At 35.0% G+C, this 21,447-nt stretch overlaps 2 protein-coding genes across 8 annotated transcripts in view; one reads left to right on the forward strand and one right to left on the reverse strand.

Annotated features, from left to right (window-relative positions):
* Nucleotides 1–16,412, forward strand: part of LOC131952451 (uncharacterized) — a 23,603-nt gene extending 7,191 nt beyond the window's left edge. For 2 of the 7 annotated variants that reach the window (XM_059315101.1, XM_059315103.1), the window contains 16 exons: nt 324–383; nt 1,967–2,032; nt 2,696–2,752; nt 3,638–3,700; nt 4,596–4,673; nt 5,119–5,235; nt 7,870–7,950; nt 8,345–8,377; nt 9,350–9,409; nt 10,254–10,280; nt 10,611–10,667; nt 11,033–11,047; nt 11,789–11,848; nt 12,905–12,952; nt 15,862–15,908; nt 16,322–16,412. In XM_059315101.1, the coding sequence (XP_059171084.1) occupies nt 324–383; nt 1,967–2,032; nt 2,696–2,752; nt 3,638–3,700; nt 4,596–4,673; nt 5,119–5,235; nt 7,870–7,950; nt 8,345–8,377; nt 9,350–9,409; nt 10,254–10,280; nt 10,611–10,667; nt 11,033–11,047; nt 11,789–11,848; nt 12,905–12,952; nt 15,862–15,894 (855 nt within the window). In that variant the 3' untranslated portion in view covers nt 15,895–15,908; nt 16,322–16,412. The remainder of the gene's footprint in view (nt 1–323; nt 384–1,966; nt 2,033–2,695; nt 2,753–3,637; nt 3,701–4,595; nt 4,674–5,118; nt 5,236–7,869; nt 7,951–8,344; nt 8,378–9,349; nt 9,410–10,253; nt 10,281–10,610; nt 10,668–11,032; nt 11,048–11,788; nt 11,849–12,904; nt 12,953–15,861; nt 15,909–16,321) is intronic. The other 5 variants (XM_059315105.1, XM_059315106.1, XM_059315102.1 and 2 more) reach the window with 4 other exon arrangements.
* Nucleotides 16,413–17,130: 718 nt separating this feature from the next.
* LOC131952428 (muscarinic acetylcholine receptor M3-like) lies at nt 17,131–18,749 on the reverse strand. Its single transcript, XM_059315063.1, has one exon. It carries the CDS (start codon nt 18,723–18,725, stop codon nt 17,154–17,156), a length of 1,572 nt encoding a protein of 523 aa, XP_059171046.1. The 5' UTR covers nt 18,726–18,749; the 3' UTR covers nt 17,131–17,153.
* Nucleotides 18,750–21,447: the final 2,698 nt, after the last annotated feature.

Here is a 21,447-nt window from a genome sequence, read left to right on the forward strand (position 1 = left end):
CAAAATCAAACAACTGCTGTTTTGTAGTTTGTTTTTGGTTGGACAAAGGCTATGGAAGCAAATCCAGAAAATAAAGAAATCAACGGTCTACGTGGCGCATAACAAGTTGACGTGTAACACTGAATAGTGTTGGAGGAAATCCCATACAACACTTGAATTAAGTACGAAGAAAACAAAAGACATGTATAACGTAGAAAGTATTGGTCCTCCCATAACTTATTCATGTATGTGACATGTGTATTTGTATGTCACGTGGCTGTATGTGTCACATAACGTTATGTGCTCTGGAAGAGTCTAACAATTTGCCGTTCTCATATTTTCAGTTCTCCGAGATGGTGTTCACCATGGGCAAACTGACAACTCTTGTTGGCCAAACTCAAGTGGTGAGTGGGTTATCGTTCCTGCTTTGAGCTCTACTTATATATATATATCGGCCTTTATTTGCATGATTTTATCACTATCAAATATAACATTTATACAGGATATGTAATTATTTATAAAATATGCTGTAAGGATTTCACATTTTCAGAATTTTATAGCAAGAAAAAGAAATTAATTTGTAGAAATCGGGTATAAATTTATACAAAAATGTTAAACATGGATTAAATTAAGTTTTAGCTGTTCCATTACAAATGATCTCTAATGACAAATATCTCATGGCAAGTGAACATACGGACAAAAGATACGAGGACAAATAATATCTTGAACAAATGATATCAGGACAAAATACCTCAGGCAAAATATTTCACGACAAAATGTGTATTGCATTTGGTGTGATTTTAGTCGATTTTGACATTTTACTTTCTCGTATATACGAAGTATTGAGAAAGTTTTGTAATCGTGCAAAAAAAAAAAAATCGAGATTTTTACAAATCTCGACCTTTTACACCTCACTGATACGGAAAAACATAATTTTGCAATTTTGTCCGTATGTCTGTGTGTCTGTGTGTGTGTGTGTGTGTGTGTGTCTGTGTGTCCGTGTGTCTGTGTGTAAACACGATTACTTGAGTACCGTTACAGCTAGGTTGATGAAATTTCATATATCAGTATTTTATCAAAATCGTAGATCCGTATCAACTTTTGAGCGATTTCCGATAACCGGAAGTGGTACTTTTTCTACTTTGAATTTTTCTAAAGCCTATAACTTGAGTACTATTTCAGATAGATAAATGAAATTTCACATGTAAGTAAAAGATCTATATCTCTACCTTCTATCAAATTTTGAATAATTTCTGTTGATCGGAAGTAGTAATTTACGCTATTTCTGATTTCTCAAAAAACTAATGTAAATTTAAAAAGTACTAATAATATTGCGCACTATTATGCACATTTTCTTTTGGCGTTCGCTTGATGCGCAATTCTTTTTTCTACGAGATTCTATTTATTTTTAAAAGTTTAAGTAAGTAAAAATCATTTCTATATTCCGAGTTATATAAGAATATTCGAGAAAGTTTAGGGGAGATCACTCCCGGTTTATTTAAATTTATTGTCATTGGGTTTTTAGATAATTTTTACACATATTAATTAGGTGAAAAGGTATTTCGCATAGGTTTGCCACATTATATTAAACATTAAAATTACAATGAGAAGTCAAATATTCGTAGATTAAAACAGTTTGAAAAGGCAATGTAGGTAGCTTGCCGAACATGAGACAACCCTATTTCATCAGGTGTATAAACTAGATAAAAGGGTTAGCTCAGCTATGGATTGAAGGGCTATGAAAACATACCTATGTAGCAATGTAGTCGCTCGTTTTGTTGGCGGACAGGTCCTAGACATGGAGATGTTCGCTCTCCGTGGACAATACAACTGTCATCTTAAGTCGATAATTACATTATGGTCACACTCTAGTGATTTTAATTAAACGACAGTAGTCATTGCGTAGCAAAGCTAATCATAGTGCGCATGCAAACAAACCAGTATTAGTTATGATTACCTAGCTATGGCCTCTTTCGTTACATCACAGAAAGGCATCAGTCCCTATAAGAAGTCAGGTTTACGCAAGACAACATTCTTCAGAGATTTGTTTACGGTACGTTTGTGTTGATGATGCAATCAAAACACAATTTTACTTTACGAACCTGAAAACCCACCTTTTTTAAAACTGGTTCACGTGCTTTTAACATTAATGTGAATAAGGCTTTCATTATTTTACTTGTTATATGCGTTTTCATGTCTTATACATTTCATATAAGATACCATTTAAAAAATCAAATTAAGTTTAGAATATCTCCACAATTACTATGTGCATAAAAAAGTAAATAAAATCCATCTGACAAATTTTTTTTAATGTTAAAATTAACTAATATCATTCTAAAGTCTATGAATATCTTGTTGTGAGATATTTTGTCTGGGACATTTTGCCTGAGATTATATGTCCGATATCATTAGTACTGATATATTTTGTTCATGGAGGTCGTTTGTCCTGAGATTTTTTTGTCTGTGAGATATTTTGTCCCCGTTGTAACTACGCAAATTGGTTTAACCTTTATTTGTGTTTAACTGTTACACTTATCCATGTTTAACTGTTGCCTTATCCATGTTTAACTGTTACCTTATCCATGTTTAACTGTTAATTTTATCCATGTTTAACTGTTGCCTTATGCACGTTTAACTGTTAATTTTATCCATGTTTAACTGTTGCCTTATGCACGTTTAACTGTTACCCTTATCCACGTGTAATTTACATTTCCAGAACATGATGAATGGAATGAAAGAGCTACACAACAAGTGGCGTAATCACACATTAAAGGTGAGTGGTGAATTTCTCACTCAGGAATTTAGGCAAACTCATTCACAACTTTAGGCAAGCTCATTCACAACTTTAGGCAAGCTCATTCACAACTTTAAGCAAATTCATTCACAACTTTAGGGCAAACTCATTCGCAACTTTAGGCAAACTCATTCGCAACTTTAGGCAAACTCATTCGCAACTTTAGGCAAACTCATTCACAACTTTAGGGCAAACTCATTCGCAACTTTAGGCAAACTCATTCGCAACTTTAGGCAAACTCATTCACAACTTTAGGCAAACTCATTAACAACTTTAGGCAAACTCATTCACAACTTTAGGCAAACTCATTCACAACATGTGGCAAACTCATTCACAACTTTAGGCAAAGCCATTAGCTCATTTACATGTGTTTAAAGCATTGGCAAATTCTATGATAATCCTTTCTGACAAATTTGTTCTGACAACATTCTACTGACAACTTTCTACTGACAACTTTCTACTGACAACTTTCTACTGACAACTTTCTACTGACAACTTTTTACTGACAACTTTCTACTGACAACTTTCTACTGACAACTTTCTACTGACAACTTTCTACTGACAACTTTCCACTGACAACTTTTTACTGACAACTCTCTACTGATAACTTTCAATGACAACTTTCTACTGATAACTTTTTTACTGACAACTTTCTACTGACAACTTTTTTACTGACAACTTTCTACTTACAACTTTTTACTTATAACTCTCTACTGATAACTTTCAATGACAACTTTCAATGACAACTTTCTACTGACAACTTTCTACTGACAACTTGCTAACGACAACTTTCTACTAACAATTTTCTACTGACAACTTTCTACTGACAACATTTGAATAAACTTTTTACAACTTCCATTCAAGGGCGGCAATGGTTTTTGGGGAAATAAAAATTTTGGAGACGGCAAAAACACTGACAATACAGGGGTGAGTCAGCACTGACCATAAATGGGGTCAACATTAACGACAGATGGGGTCAACCTTGACCACAGAAAGGGGGTCAACATTGACCATAGATGGGGTCAACATTGACCACAGATAGGGTCAACATTGTCCATATATTGGTCAACATTGACCATAGATGGGGTCAACATTGACCATAGATGGGGTCAACATTGACCATAGATGGGGTCAACATTGACCATAGATGGGTCAACATTGACCATAGATGGGGTCAAGATTGACCATAGATGGGGTCAACATTGACCATAGATGGGGTCAACATTGACCATAGATGGGTCAACATTGTCCATAGATGGGTCAACATTGACCATAGATGGGGTCAACATTGACCATAGATGGGGTCAACATTGACCATAGATGGGGTCAACATTGACCATAGATGGGGTCAACATTGACCATAGATGGGTCAACATTGTCCATAGATGGGTCAACATTGACCATAGATGGGGTCAACATTGACCATAGATGGGGTCAACATTGACCATAGATGGGTCAACATTGTCCATAGATGGGTCAACATTGACCATAGATGGGGTCAACATTGACCATAGATGGGGTCAACATTGACCACAGATGGGGTCGAAATGTGGATAGATCTTCCAGACAACTTGTTTTTTCTAGAATAGAATAGTGCAAAAAATGTGTATTCATGTTACTTATAAATCCATTTTTTTTCATCTTACTCTGCCTACCAAAAGTTTAAATGTGCTCTTTTGTTTATTTTATTAATTTTACGATTGAGTTGTAAGGTACCTGTTATCTAAACATTCTAATACGTTATGTTCTCGCCTTGATCAGAAAAGTTGTAAGGTACCTGTTATCTAAATATTGTAATACGTTATATTGTCGCCTTCATCAGAAAACCCAACCAAACGGTAACATTCAAGCAGCTCACGATGACGTCAATGACGAAGAGGATGCTGGGAGTGTGCAGGAGGTGAGTTTCCATGGCAACATGGCCTTAAATCTTATATGTTGCTGGTGTCTAGGATGGTGTGGTGGCGTGGTATACAAGTGAGAGGTGACAAAGGTGTCTCGTAGCTTACCGCAAAGTTCAGATGTTCAAAAGTTTATTAGAGAATTCTTAAAAATTAAGTGTAAAGTTTCTTTGTGTAGGCTGTGTGTCTTTTAGGGGGAGGGGGATATTGCTTATGGTTAAAAAACAAATTAAACACGTCAAATATCAACAGCTTTTTCCAGTAAAGATTTTTTAGTATAATTAATTATTCCAAACAATTATTTTCTAATGTCGAGTTTAATTCATTATTCTAATCTCCCATTTATAATTATCGAGGTGTATTCATTATTCCTACCTCATTATCCTTTATGTGAACCAACTTGTAACCATATACGTCTTACTGTCAACTCAACTGTTCGTTCAGCCTGCATACAACGACGGCAAAACCAACACACAATATGGCAGCGGGAAGAAGTCGACATGGGGCCAAAATGGAGGCAACAAACAGAACTGGCTACCTAAAAACACAGCTGGGCAGGCGGTAAGTGACGTCATTTTTACGTCAACATTAGAGGGGTGGGGGTATGGTCGAGTTGGTAGAGCACTCAGACAACCTAGCCCATACGCCACCAGGACATACTCCCCATCCTGGAATATATCCCTGGCTGAAAACATTTATACCAAAACAAACCATGCTCATAGGTCCCTCATCCCCTACCCCTACCACGACTCAGGTATAGGCTTACCCCCTCCCTCAATCTGACAAGCCCCAGATCAAAAATCCACTTAACAAAAAGATTGAAGAAAAAAACCACAAGAAAAAAGTCAGAGGAAATTGTCACCGGAAAAAAAAATCACACATGTGTATTTGCATGGAATTTTTTAACACTTTTTTTTTACTTTCTCGTATATACGAAGTATAGAGAAAGTATTGTAATCGTGCACAAAAATCACTTGAAATTTTAACAATTTTCACCGTATTACACCTCAGTCCTTCATCACATCCGAAGTATAGAGGACTTATTTTAATCGGGCAAAAATTATCAATCCAGATTTATCAAAATTAAGAGGTTTTATGCGTAATCCAGTCTGAAAAACTGGGCTTTGCAATTCTGTCCGTATGTCTGTGTGTCTGTGTGTCTGTGTGTGTGTGTGTAAACACGATAACTTGAGTACCGTTACAGCTAGGTTGATGAAATTTCATATATAAGTATTTTATCAAAATCGTAGTTCCGTATCAACTTTTGAGCGATTTCCGATAACCGGAAGTGGTACTTTTTCTACTTTGAATTTTTCAAAAGCCTATAACTTGAGTACTATTTCAGATAGATAAATGAAATTTCACATGTAAGTAAAAGATCTAATTTTCTACCTTCTGTTAAATTTTGAGTAATTTCTGTTGACCGGAAGTAGTAATTTACGCTACTTCCGATTTCTCAAAAAACTAATGTAAATTTTTAAAGTACTAATAATATTGCGCACTATTATGCACTTTTTTTATTTTACGTTCACTTGGTGTGCCAATCTTTTGTCTACGAGATTTTATTCTATTTTTAAAACTTTAAGTATTTAAAATGGATTAAAAATCATGTCTATAGCCCGAGTTCCCATCCCCTGTTGTTTTATATAAGAACTAGGCATGCTGCCCAGCTTCGCTTAGGCTTTCGAAAACATTGAGAATTTGAATGCTTAATTAATTCGCCCGCTGGTCGGTCTACGACCTCAAGAGTTATGAAGAGGTTCCTCCGTGGACATTTTTTTTCGATTTATAGCTCATATAAGGTACCGGTCAGTCGAGGTCAGTTTTGACCCCCTCGTCGTAGACTTTTCGGCCAACCGGCCCCCGTGTTCTGTCGCCCCAAGGCGCCTGCGGCGCCGGGAAGTGCCCTATCGGACACCCGACAATCTAGATCTAGATTCCTAAAAGAATTTTTTTTTTAAGTTTAGCCCGAGCATAATAAAAAAAAATTCATTAACCAAGTTGACTTGGTGTGTCTCGAACCCGCACCACCTGCGTGGTTTAATGTACACTAACATCTCCGCTATTTAGGCACCTTATAAAATACGGAGAATGAAATACGTATTTTAAAATCTTAACTTACACGAATATGCCTATTCTTTCAAATTAATTTTTTTTATCCCAAATTAGCCAGTTTCAAACAAAGATTTTGTATAAAATAAATAAGTCTTGAAATAGTTTAGTCCTAATATAGAAATTTATTTTTGGAATTGATTTTAGAGAGGTTAGAGTCTAAATCTAGATCTTAGCGTCTACGTCTAGATCTAGTTATTGCGTAGATTTAGATTTAGATTTAGTCTAGATCTAGAATATCTAGATCTAGAATCCAAATACATAAAATACATTTTATGAGTTTAGGCCGGATAAATTGTATTGTATACATTTCATAGTGTACGTAGATCTAAATCAAATTTGAATGAAATAGTTCATTTCTTTTTATTCGAAACACGGCAGATGACGTCATTAGTTAATGTATAAGCAATAGTGACGTCACAGTTTTATGCGTTCTTTTTCACATGTATTAATGCTTTTCCGGTTGCATAAATAATACTGTTTCTCTACATTCGAATACGCCTTTATTTTTTATTTTTCTTCTTTAAATAAAATTGTGGTTATACATTTAAAACATCTAACATATTATTTTCAACAAAAGTCCGTAAAAAGTTCTCGATATATCGCTGCCGATTCTGACGTGATGTCCGGCGAAAATTTTTTGCGGACAGACAGAGAGAGAGAGAGAGAGAGAGAGAGAGAGATGTGCGAACGTGGGGATTTATATATTAGGATATTCGAGAAAGTTTAGGGGAGATCACTCCCGGTTTATTTATAAAATATCCAGACAGCTTAATTAAATCAATTTACGATTTATTAAATGTAATGAAAACATTTTAGATTATGTTAGTAAGTTGTATTCGTATGGTAATATCTATAACACACGTAGAAATATTTAGTCTGAAGTATGTAATATATATATATATATATATATATATATATATATATATATATATATATATATATATATAGTGGCAGGAAAAATTATCTCAGACTAAATATCACACATAAATATCTCATGTATAGTGGGCTTTTACCACAACTTTAGTATTGAGCATCTAAACCTAGTATAACTTTCTCTATCTATCCCCTCCCAACCCTCAGCAGACAAGTAACACCCCAGATGGACAAAACCCGCACAATGGGGGCGGGCATTTCCCGAGCCACACGGAAGAACATCAGAAGGTGAGTCACTGTTCTGTGGGGGGGGGGGGGACATATCCCAGGTCAGACCATCACAAGTTGAGTCACTGTTCTATGGCGGTCAGCGATCATCTGATGCCAGACTAAATCTGGACCTTTGCCGATATGGTCAAAAGACCGACTGGACTTAACCTGCTGAGAACATACCCCCATAGTTTTTAACAAACAGTATGCAATGCTGAACTCTACTTCATCTACTACAAAATCACTCTGCCTAGATAGATATGAAACAAGATAGTTAAAGCAATCACATTTTTATATCAACATTTTCACAAAACGAATGTTATACATTACAGACAGTGCTTGTAGATTGATATAGAAAACAACATTTGTTAGCTACTTTTTGTTTAACACGTGACTTCATGTTTTTTTTTAGAAAATGGACATGTTCAAACACATCATGGGAAACGTAAGTTATTGTAAGATGTGCGTAAGCTATAGTAAGATGTGCGTAAGGTATTATAAGATGTGCGTAGGTTATCGTAAGCTGTACGCAAGCTATCGTAAGATGTGTATAAGTGATTTTAAGATGTGCGTAAGTTATTGTAACATGTGCGTAAGTTATTGTAAGATGTGCGTAGGTTATCGCAAGATGTGCGTAAGGTATTATAAGATGTGCGTAGGTTATCGTAAGCTGTAAGCAAGCTATCGTAAGATGTGTATAAGTGATTTTAAGATGTGCGTAAGTTATTGTAACATGTGCGTAAGTTATTGTAAGATGTGCGTAGGTTATCGCAAGATGTGCGTAAGGTATTGTAAGATGTGCGTAAGTTATTGTAGATGTGCGTAAGTTATCGTAAAATGTACGTAAGTTATTATAAGATGTGCGTAAGTTATTGTAAGATGTGCGTAAGTTATCGTAAGATGTGCGTAAGTTATTGTAAGATGTGCGTAAGTTATCGTCAGATGTGCGTAAGTTATTACAAGATGTGCGTAAGTTATCGTAAGATGTGTGTAAGTTATCGTAAGATGTGCGTAATTTATCGTAAGATGTGCGTAAGTCAGGGGTCGGCAACCTGCGGCTCGCGAGCCGCATGCGGCTCTTTTGATATCAAGATGCGGCTCTCCAGCTCCTTGAACAAATACTAATAATCTTAATTAAAAAAATAAAATATTTGAAATAAAAAAATGTTAGTGGCTCTTTAAAACCAGGGAAATTTTGAAAATTGTAACTTCTGGCACTTCCGCTTCAAAAGGTTGCCGACCCCTGGCGTAAGTTATTGTAAGATGTGCGTAAGTTATCGTAAGATGTGCCCGACCTTTATCAGGATTTACGTGTTACAATGTGTGTGTGTAAGAGCATAATACTCAATATTTATTTTTAATAATAAAACAAACTGAAGTTTTTAGATGTGATTTTTACTTTCACATTTTTCCCCAGTTTTCCGCCATGCTGGTTGAGATGGGTAACCTGACAAGTTTGGTCTCTAAAAGACAAATGGTAAACATTTCCCTTTTTGTAAACACAGAGTTGTCTCCCCTTTTTGGTAAACAGAAAAGTTCGCTCCCCTTTTTGTTCACACGTTTCCTTAAGGCAGGGGTTCCCAGCCTTTTTTTTACTCTAGAGCACATTCTAAAATATTGGTAGGGTGGCGGGCACCACCTATTTTAAATCGACAAACTCCTTCCAGAGGCGTAGCGACCCCTCCCGTCACCCGGGGACAAAATTTTCGATTTGCACCCCCCCCCCCTCAAACTTTCGATTTGCACCCCCCCCCCTCAAACTTTCGATTTGCATCCCCCTCTCAAACTTTCGATTCTCTCCCCCCCTCAAACTTTCGATTTCCATCCCCTTCAACCTTTCAATAAGGTTTATGAAAAAAAATGTGTCTCTGTCGAATAGTGAGAGACGGGCACATACGAATCTTTCGGCGGGCGCCATGGCGCCCGCGGGCACAGGGTTGGGAACCCCTGCCTTAAGGCTTGAGGTCGTTTTTGTCGAGTCTTGTTTAGATTAGAACGGCCTCTTGTCGTATGTCAGGACAGATTGTGTTAGTTGGTTATTAGCCTTGTTACATAAGGGCAGATTTTGTTAGTGGGTTATTGGCCTTGCTACTTCAGGGCAGGTTGTGTTAGTGGGTTATTTACCTTGTTACCTAAGAGCAAATTTTGTTAGTGGGTTATTGGCCTTGTTACCTAAGAGCAGATTTTGTTAGTGGGCTATTGGCCTTGTGTACACAACACTGTTCGTTATTCACTGTTTAAATTGAACCACTACACTAACAAATTACACTTTTTTAATCCAACTTGTTTTCTCACTTAAATTTCTAAACATTTTTTTTCAGGACATGAAAACACTTCGGGAACAGAAGGTATTTATTTCCAACAAGTTTTTTTTTTCCTAGTCTAGTTCTGCTACTATTTATAGAACTCAATCATTTCAGAGCTTAGCATGGGGAAGAAATGGTTTGAGGACACTATCGCATTCCACAAAAATTGTGGGGGGCGAGGGTGGATAAAGTGATCAGCTTACAACCAGTTTTCAACCAGGATCCCACGCTATTTTAAAGGGTACCCGGTCAGTTTGCCTGCACCAAAGATGAAGTTGTTTACTGCATGTAACTTTACAAATCGTAAAATCACATTCTCAAAAATTGTAATCACTCAACAATTATTAGCAATAACCATTCCTTCTTCCACAGAGAAATAGCAAAGGATCGACCCCAACTCCCAAAGTAAACAACAACGAATGGAAAGTGGTAAGCCGTTGTATTATATATATATATATATATATATATATATATATATATATATATATATATATATATATATATATATATATATATATATATATATATAGTTTATTGTTTTACAATCATATTGAACCTTCATAATCCTTAACTTAAATAATTTTATGTCTAATTTAAATTCCATGATGTTATATTTCAACATTAAGACTTTTCTAATCGTTGAAAAATGTATATACAATACGTATACATAATATTATTGTATTTAGTGTATTTTTATTGCTAATTAAACTTATTTGTAAAATACTGAAGATCTTAAATTACCTTAATTATGACTAAACATCGCAAGACTATCAGTCTTTTTTTTTATTCTACAGATGAGGAAAGCGCACGTATGTAGTTACCTTTTTTCAAAGTTTATCTTATGAACTAGTGTGTTTAAATAAGTCATTTATACCTGTGTTAATATATCTTGCACATTAATAATCTTCCAGAAATCATTTACTGCACTTTTCTGCTAAAATTTTCAATAATACAATAAGGTCTTTCTCTATAACAGTAATGGGATAATTTCTCTATAACAGTAATGGGATAATTTCTCTATAACAGTAATGTGATAATTTCTCTATAACAGTAATGTGATAATTTCTCTATAACAGTCATGTGATCATTTCTCTATAACAGCAATGTGATCATTTCTCTATAACAGTCATGTGATAATTTCTCTATAACAGTCATGTGATAATTTCTCTATAACAGTAATGTGATAATTTCTCTATAACAGTCATGTGATCATTTCTCTATAACAGTCATGTGATAATTTCTCTAAAACAGCAATGTGATAATTTCTCTAAAACAGTCATGTGATAATTTCTCTATAACAGTAATGTGATAATTTCTCAATAATAGTCATGTGATAATTTCTCTATAACAGTAATGTGATAATTTATCTATAATAGTCATGTGATAATTTCTCTATAACAGCAAAGAGATAATTTCTCTATAACAGTCATGTGATAATTTCTATATAACAGTCATGTGATAATTTCTATATAACAGTCATGTGATAACTTCTATATAACAGCAATGTGATTTGGATGGAAACGTTGACTTTACTCTCTATTTCCTCTCAGCTTCCTGAAATCTTTGAGGCGATGGGAAAACTTTCCACTCTCCTGGATGGGAGTCAAAAGGTAAACAATGGTTGTGGGTTGATCAACTTCAAACAATGGTTGTGGGTTGATCAACTTCAAACAATGGTTGTGGGTGATGCAACTTCAAACAATGGTTGTCGGTCGATCAACTTCAAACAATGGTTGTGGGTTGATCAACTTCAAACAATGGTTGTGGGTCGATCAACTTCAAACAATGGTTGTGGGTTGATCAACTTCAAACAATGGTTGTGGGTTGATCAACTTCAAACAATGGTTGTGGGTTGATCAACTTCAAACAATGGTTGTGGGTCGATCAACTTCAAACAATGGTTGTGGGTTGATCAACTTCAAACAATGGTTGTGGGTTGATCAACTTCAAACAATGGTTGTGGGTTGATCAACTTCAAACAATGGTTGTGGGTTGATCAACTTCAAACAATGGTTGTGGGTCGATCAACTTCCTGTATGTGCTGCTACGTCTTGCAACGTGTTCCAGCGATTTGTTCTAGCAATTTGTTCTAGCAATTTGTTTTAGCAATTAGTTATAGTGATTTGTTTTAGCAATTTGTTCTAGAAATTATTTCTATCAGTTTGTTCTAAAAAATTGTTCTAGAAATTTGTTTTAGCAATTTGTTCTAGAAATGTATTCTTGCAATTTGTTTTAGCAATTTGTTATAGTGATTTGTTTTAGCAATTTGTTCTAGAAATTATTTCTACCAATTTGTTCTAGAAAATTGTTCTAGAAATTTGTTTTAGTAATTTGTTCTAGAAATTTGCTCTAGCAATTTGTTTTTAGCAATATGTTCTAGAAAATATTTCTAGCAACGTGTTCTAGCGATTTGTTCTAGAAATGTGTTCTAGAAATTTATTTTAGCAATTTGTTCTAGAAATTAGTTCTAGTAATTTTCTTCATCTCATATATAGTCATTAAAGCATTAAATCTGAGTTATTGTAAAAATTCTTCATCTCATATATAGTCATTGAAGCATTAAATCTGAGTTATGGTAAAAAAAAAATTCTGCCTGTCCTATATAGGACAGCTGTTTAAAATTATTTCGCCAAATTCTAACAAAAACCACATTTGTCTGTCCACAGGAGCTGTTTGCTTGGGAGCAGATGAGAGCTTCACTTAAAGAAAAGAAGGTAAATTCTTTGTTTGTAACCATGGCAACAGCTAACTTTGTTACTTACGAATCTGTAAATTTGATGATTTACTAAAGCATAACCTGTCTGGGAATATATTGATTTGAACCATAACCCAACTTTCAATGTAAAATTTTAGTTTGATTATAACTCAACTATCACTGTAAAATTATATAGTTTGATTATAACTCAACTATCACTGTAAAATTATATAGTTTGATTATAACTCAACTATCACTGTAAAATTTTAGTTTGATTATAACTCAACTATCACTGTAAAATTATATAGTTTGATTATAACTCAACTATCACTGTAAAATTTTAGTTTTATTATAACCCAACTATCACTGTAAAATTTTAGTTTGATTATAACTCAACTATCACTGTAAAATTCTATAGTTTAATTATAAACCAATCATCAATGTAAAATTTTAAAATTTACTTATAGCCAAACTATCTATGAAATAGGTATGGTTTAACTATAAACCAACAATTAAAGTAAAGAATTAAACTCTAAGACCGTACTGTTACTGATAACTGAATATGTGAACCCATTTATCCGTCTTCGATTACTTTCGGACTCAGTAATTATTTACATCTAAGAATACTTCAAAGGAAACTGCAAATCAGGCGAATAAAATCGGGTTTTTTGTAAGTTAAATTAAATTAAATTCATTGCCCACAAATACATTGTTCTCACAATACGTTTAATTAAATTTCAAATACATTGTACTTATTGTACATCGCAAGCATTATCTGTTATATCGAATTCCTGTTCTTCATGAGCCTAATAAATTTCAATCATATTGTTCGATTCTAATATAGTTTTGCATGGAATTAAATAAAAGAATAGTGGGGTTTGATTTTAATTCATTCCAATTACAAAAAGGACTGATTAGCTGTGTCAGTTTATATTGTTGAAAGTGGGGGGTGGGGGAATTGAGGTAGTTCATGTTATTTTTACTTTCTCGTATAGAGAAAGTCATGTAATCGTTTTACACCTCACTGATACGGAAAAACATAATTTTGCAATCTTGTCCGTATGTCTGTGTGGGGTCATCCATAAATGACGTCACGCTTTTTTGACGATTTTTACCTCCCCCCTCCCCTCCGTCACACGTCGTCACAAAAAGTCAGACCCCCCCCTAAAATGACGTAACACCTCAACCTACAACCCCCCTCAAAATTGCAGTTGAATTTTTTTAAAACATCGATATTTTTCCAAAATCTTGTCTAAACTATTACAATTTATTAAAACAGTTATCTAAAACGCGAAATAACGTTAAAATTCGTTTTCTAACATTGCTTTTTTATAATGCAAAAATGTGACGTCGCAACATCTGAACCCCCTCCCCCTCATCACACATCGTCACAAAATTACGGACCCCCCCTCTCCCTACGAGTGTGACGTCATTTATGGATGACCCCTGTGTGTCTGTGTGTCTGTCTGTCTGTGTGTAAACTCGATAACTTGAGTACCGTTACAGCTAGGTTGATGAAATTTCATTTATAAGTATTTTATCAAAATCGTAGATCCGTATCAACTTTTGAGCGATTTCCGATAACCAGAAGTGGTACTTTTTCTACTTTGAATTTTTCAAAAGCCTATAACTTGAGTACTATTTCAGATAGATAAATGAAATTTCACATGTAAGTAAAAGATCTAATTCTCTACCTTCTGTCAAATTTTGAGTAATTTCCGTTGACCGGAAGTACTAATTTACGCTATTTTCGATTTCTCAAAAAACGCATGTAAATTTATAAAGTACTAATAATATTGCGCACTATTATGCACATTTTGTTTTGGCGTTCGCTTGGTGCGCAATTCTTATTTCTATGAGATTCTATTCTATTTTTAAAAGTTTAAGTAATTAAAAATCATGTCTATATTTCAAGTTATATAAGAATATTCGAGAAAGTTTAGGGGAAATCACTCCCGGTTTATTTTTACAGCGGAAATTGCATATCTGTCAAACTCTAGACCGGTGACATTTATTTGACATCAGGCTTAGCACAGTGGCATGTTTATATAAATCTAGGCTTAGCTGTAATATTATTCTAGGTTTAGCTGTAAGTTTAAATCTAGGTTTAGCTTTAAATGTAAATCTAGGTTCAGCTGTGACATTAATTATCTAAACCTAGATTTAGCTCACAAACACCAGGCTAACCCCGATTCTGCCCATAATTACCATAATTAGCACAACCACCACGTGACACTGATTATGACGTGTACAGCTAGCGCCTGCAGTACGTGCCTGACAGCAAGTCGCGTGTTAATGAGTGACGTCACTGAACTTAACACTAGACCTAATTTAAATCATTTTGTTTCCTGGTACAAACTAATCAAATTTTATTCATAGACTTATTTTTATATTCCTGCGTGTATATGAATGTGTGTATATATATATATATATATATATATATATATATATATATATATATATATATATATATATATATATATATATATATATAGGTATATAGGTATATATATATACACATATATATAGGGGTATATATATATATATACATATACATATAAATATACATAAATATATATATATATATATATATATATATATATATATATGTTTATGTATATATATATATAATCAAATATATAGATGTAGATATATATATCATACACTTATATGTATATATAAATATAATCAAACATATATATATATATACATATCTATATATATATATATATATATATATATATATATATATATATATATATATATATATATATATATACATATACCTATATATATATATATATATATATATATATATATATATATATATATATATATATATATATATATATATATATATATATATATATAGGTATATACTAGTTTTATGTAAGTCAGTTTAAAAATGTTAACTCTTTACTAAATTAGGAGAGCTCAACAGCAGCTATGACACCATATTGACAAGACTAAAACAGGTATCTTTCAATGTTTACCTTTAACTGTTCAAGTCTTCACATTCTGCTACTTAATACATTGTATTAATGGAACCCATTTTATTCACTCGAAGAACTAACGTATGTGTCCAAACACACGTATTAATCATATTTTAAGTTAAATTAATATAATGCATTATATATATATATATATATATATATATATATATATATATATATATATATATATATATATATAGATATATATATAGAGAGAGAGAGAAAGAGAGATAGGCATATCTATCGGCATATATATATATATATATATATATATATATATATATATATATATATATATATATATATATATATATATATGTATATATATATATATATATATATATATATATATATAGGCATATTTATTTATACATGTAAGCCCTTTTTTATTTCAGTTTCGGACTAATATCAGATGAAATTTTAAATTTGAAAAAGTATATACAAATTATTGATACAAAAAGTTTAATTAAAGTTCAAGAACGATAATGCGTGTAGTTTGTTGTTTTAATGAATATTGGATTAAGATGGAGTTTAAAAAATATGCAGATTTTCAATAATCTCAAAGACATTGTAATATGACTAAGGCACTGTACAGAATATACTAACGAGAGACTAGCAAATAATTAGTACAACAGAAACATCAATGGATGTTGTGGTCGAATGGTAGAGCGCTCGACTGCTAACCCAAAAGTCTCAAGTTCAGATCTTGTGCTTGAGTCCCTACGACGTCTCTGAGTCCACCCAGCTCTGGTGGGTACCTCACTCACTTGAGGGAAAGTAAATGCGATTATACATAGCGCTGACCACACTATGCCTTCATATGCTCAGGTCACTGAAACAGGTGAACTCTACTTCACCTACCCCTATGGGCCGTAAGGTTCGAAATGGTACTTTACTTCACAACATAACATACAACAACCTTTTTGTGACACCCTTGGGTAGGGGCAGGTTGGGGCAGGGGAACCTTGTCCACTCCCTGACTCCATAAGATGCCTGAAAGAAACACTTAACTTTTTTGCAATACAACAAATGGAATTGTTTTTTAATTTCTAAAACAAGACTGATTCATTTTAGTGTCGTCAATTTAAATCGTTATAAAACGTTTGAAGAAAAGATCTCTAGGATTTTGTGTCTACAAATGCAAAAGAGAAGTTTCAGAAAAAAAAAACAAGTTTTAAAAGTTTTTTTATTTAAAGCTTACAAAAGAAAAGTCTCAGAAGTTTATTTTTAACCTTTCTGTCGACACCTACAAAAGAAAAGTTTGAGAAGTTTCTTCACCTCCAGCCTAAACTGTGAGTTCAAGATGCCATAGATGAACGGATTGGCCATGCAGTTGACGAAGTAACTCCGTACAAAGATGGTGTAGGCGACCAATGCTGGACCGGTCATCGTCTGGTCCATGGCCGGGTACACCAGGGCCTTGGTGATCATCAGACACAGGTGGGGCAGGAAGCTGACGATGAACACCGTCGTCACGGAAAACGCCACCATCGTCGTCTGCTGTCTGTTGCGGCGGCGTTTTTGGGAAGACGCCGACCTGGTCGTCTGCGCGACGGCGCCCTGACCCACGATGAACTCGGTGGTGCCGGTAAGATGGACGCCGATCGACGGATGAGAGGGTGGGGGTTTCTTAACGTTGGGGTGGGAGTCGCTGTTGCTTCGTCTCAACCCCAGGCCGGTCTTCACCACATTTCCATCAGTCGTTTGCGTCGAGTTTTCTGATTGGACGGGACGGCTGCTTGGCGTGACGTCACTGGCTGACCTGCGCACGGAGTTTCGGTTGTCATGGTTACAAGGCGGAACCAAAAACAGCCGAGATTTTGAATTCGCATCTTTGGACTCATTCGTCACAGTCCCGTCTGGAATACTTTTACTCTTCAAACTGTTCTTTAACCCGTTTTGGTTATCTCCCTTCTGCTTTGATGAATCGTCCGACTTTGTTTCCCTACTCAAAACATATTTCCCAGTCTTTAACGACACCCTACTCAACCTCCGCTTGATTCTATGCCCGTACGTCGACAAACCACTCTCATTCCGGATCAACACCGCCGACTCTAAAAAATCCGTACCCCGAATTCGGCTTCCGTCATCCTCGGAAAAAACGGACACGGCATTCGTGTCGTTCTGGCTGCTTTTCTCCGGTTTAACAAACCTCCGGCGTAAATGCCGGCTTTTGACCTCCCGGAGGATCCGGCTGTAGAGGACGATGAGGGCGATGGAAATGACGACGAAACTCATAAACAGTACCCCGTTGTAGACGGTCGGGAAGATGGGGTCCAGGCCAGTCGGGGTCGAACAATCTCGAATCATCTCCCCAGGTATCGTCGTAGAATTCATTGATCGAATCCCGTATAAAAATATCGACGGCCAAGAATAACAGGTCGATACTAAAATAACCAGAAAAACGATACCTCGAATTGTTGGCAGTCGAAGCTGTTTACTCAAAGGTTTACACACTTTCCGGTATCGGTCAACTGCGATTACTAATAAAATAAGTATCGAACCTGTATTAAAGAAAGCGTTTATAAATTTCATAACTTTGCATATAATGTCAGTATCGAATACATAGTACACGTAAAATCGTATATCGATTATTTCATAAGGGATTGTTATTATACAGCTATGAAGATCGAATACAGCTAAAATAATTATCAAATAATTCTGTGAGCACTGACGAAATTTCTTGGCGAAAACGAAACAAACGAGGCTGTTACCGATGACCCCGGTTAAGGACAAGACCCCCAGGATGACCATGACCGGAAGTAGACACCAGGCCACGTCATCATTCGTCGCCATCATTCGATCCTTGACGTCTTCCTCCAAATACGATAATCGACTCCAGTTTGTGGATTCGATGACATCAATATCTGCCATGATTGATATGTTAGTCACTTGTTTCAATGTCACTATCAATGACACTACACACTGTCACTACACACTGTCACAACTACAGAAGTAAAACGTACAGACGCAACTAACAAATCCGTTTGTAGCTTACTGTACTCTAGGGTATTCAAATAAACACAAAAGAATAAATTGACGTTTCACAGAATTTAAATTATCCAAAAAAATCCCATCTGGGTCCTCTTTTATTGTCCTAGTTACACAGGACACGAGAAGGACAAGTAGGACTTATTTTCTAACGTAATTTAAACAACAATGTTATATCTTCCTGATGTATTTATTTTATTCTTTGTTTTCCTGTTTTCTAACGAACACAGCGGCCAACTATCCCCCCAAAGATTGTGTTCAAAGTCTTCTCATACTTTACACCGCCATGATTTAGTTTCGTTGTTACACATCGCAAAAAATTGCTGACGTTGGCGAAATCTTTACACTGTGCTATTACTTTTTTCCACTAAAAGCTCTGTATTTAGCGCAAACACTAATCCTCAGTAAGGAAATTACTTGTTTTCTATGAATGTTGAATGCTACATCACAAAGATCATAAGAAATGATAAGAAGTGTTTTTAATAATTCCTTCATTAAAAAATTCAACAGTATCTAATATCAACGGTTGATAATTAAATGCATATCATACGCAAAAAACTTCAGTAAATTTTCACTAAAATTTCACCGTAACTTTCCACAACACACATAGATCTAAATGTTTCAGGTTTTCAAATCCAATGAAAATTGACTGATCGACCAAACACAGAAACGACAAAAATTAAACTGTGACATAAATTAGAATTAGCTTGATTGCAATTATGACACAAAAACAATTAAAGTAATTATAAAGCGCGCGGTCAAAAGAGCAAATTCTACGAATTCAATCGACGCGTTATGTGGGGCGTGTTAAGTGTAGGCAAAATACAGGGTGGGGCAGGGTGGGGACCCGGGGGTGAGGGGGTGAGGTAATCAACAAAGTTAGACAGAAGAGGGGGTGAGGTAATTAAATTTAGACAGGAGAGGGGGTGAGGTAATCAGTTAGACAGAAGAGGGGGTGAGGTAATCAAAGTTAGACAGGAGAGGGGGTGAGGTAATCAAAGTTAGACAGAAGAGGGGGTGAGGTAATCAAAGTTAGACAGAAGAGGGGGTGAGGTAATCAAAGTTATACAGAAGAGGAGATGAGGTAATTAAAGTTAGACAGAAGAGGGGGTGAGGTAATTAAATTTAGATAGGGGGTGAGGTAATCAAAAGTAAGAGAGGGGGTGAGGTAATCAAAGCTAGACAGGGGGTGAGGTAATTAAATTTAGATAGGGGGTGAGGTAATTAAATTTAGATAGGGGGTGAGGTAATCAAAAGTAAGAGAGGGGGTGAGGTAATCAAAGCTAGACAGGAGAGGGGTGAGGTAATTCCTTTGAGAGAGGTGGTGAGGTAATCAAAAGTAAGAGAGGGGGTGAGGTAATCAAAGCTAGAGAGGGGGTGAGGTAATCAAAGCTAGAGAGGTGCTGAGGTAATTAAATTTAGACAGGAGAGGGGTGAGGTAATTACATTTAGAGAGGTGGTGAGATAATCGAAAGTAAGAGAGGGGGTGACGTAATCAAAGCTAGAGAGGGGGTGAGGTAATCAAAGCTAGAGAGGAGATGATGCCAGTGGTAACAGAAATAAGACAATGGATGGAGAAAATACAGTTAAAATGATAGCCCTATTTTATTCCAATAATGGCCCTGTCTTAATTGCCGTTTTATTCAAATTAATGTATGGTCTAATTAGAACTATGGTCCTATTAAATGTATGGCCTTCTTACAGAAATACATTTAAACGAATATAAAATAGTATTTCGGTGATCCATCCAGTGGTCCATTCTGTGATCCATTCTGTGATCCATTATGTGATCCTTATACTACAGTTGTAACATGATATATTTTTTTAGTGTCAACTTTATCAACAAAAAAAATTCATAAAAAACGTTTTAATAACAAGCTTTTATGTAATGATGCACTAAAAAGTAGAAAATAAATTATAGACTACTATTTAAATAACTAGAAAGAAAAGCGTGGGTCACTTAAGTATCTATTGGATACCTTTACTAATGTTAAGGAAGACACCCACGCTTTTCTTTATAGTTATTTAAATAGTAGTCTATAATTTATTTTCTACTTTTTAGTGCTTGTTATTAAAACGTTTTTTATGAATTTTTTTTCAGTACTTTACATGTTTTATTTACAATAGGGTTACATGACTAAACACCATTGCGCGCCTACTGAACATCACGTTCAGTAGGCGCGCAATTGTTTTTGAACGCAGCCATTACGTGATGGCGCAGCTATTGAAGGTGATGACGCGTGTGGTGTGGTTGGCTAGACATGCCTACTAATTCGGTCCAAATTTTAATTAATTCATAAAAAATTAATTAGGCATCCAATTAAGTCAAATTTAGATTCAGATTGCATTGTCTTCATGTCTTGACCCACGTACCAACTGTGAATCGTATCGGTCAAGTAGAACTGTCCGAATTTTCACTCCTGCGTTTCCGTCTAGACTGACGACTGACGACTGACGAGGAAGTGAGTTAAATAAAAGCTTGTAAAAAAACCAGGAAAGGTGTTGTTCTACTAAAGTAGATCTACCTCAT

This window comes from Physella acuta, unplaced genomic scaffold, assembly GCF_028476545.2.
Source record: "Physella acuta isolate Inbredline_101_S28 unplaced genomic scaffold, ASM2847654v3 ptg000873l, whole genome shotgun sequence".
NCBI lineage: Eukaryota > Metazoa > Mollusca > Gastropoda > Physidae > Physella > Physella acuta.

Bases quoted from the DNA above. Each gene is read 5' to 3' on its own strand.
- LOC131952428 (XM_059315063.1), bottom strand. From the start codon at position 18,725: ATGATGGCGACGAATGATGACGTGGCCTGGTGTCTACTTCCGGTCATG.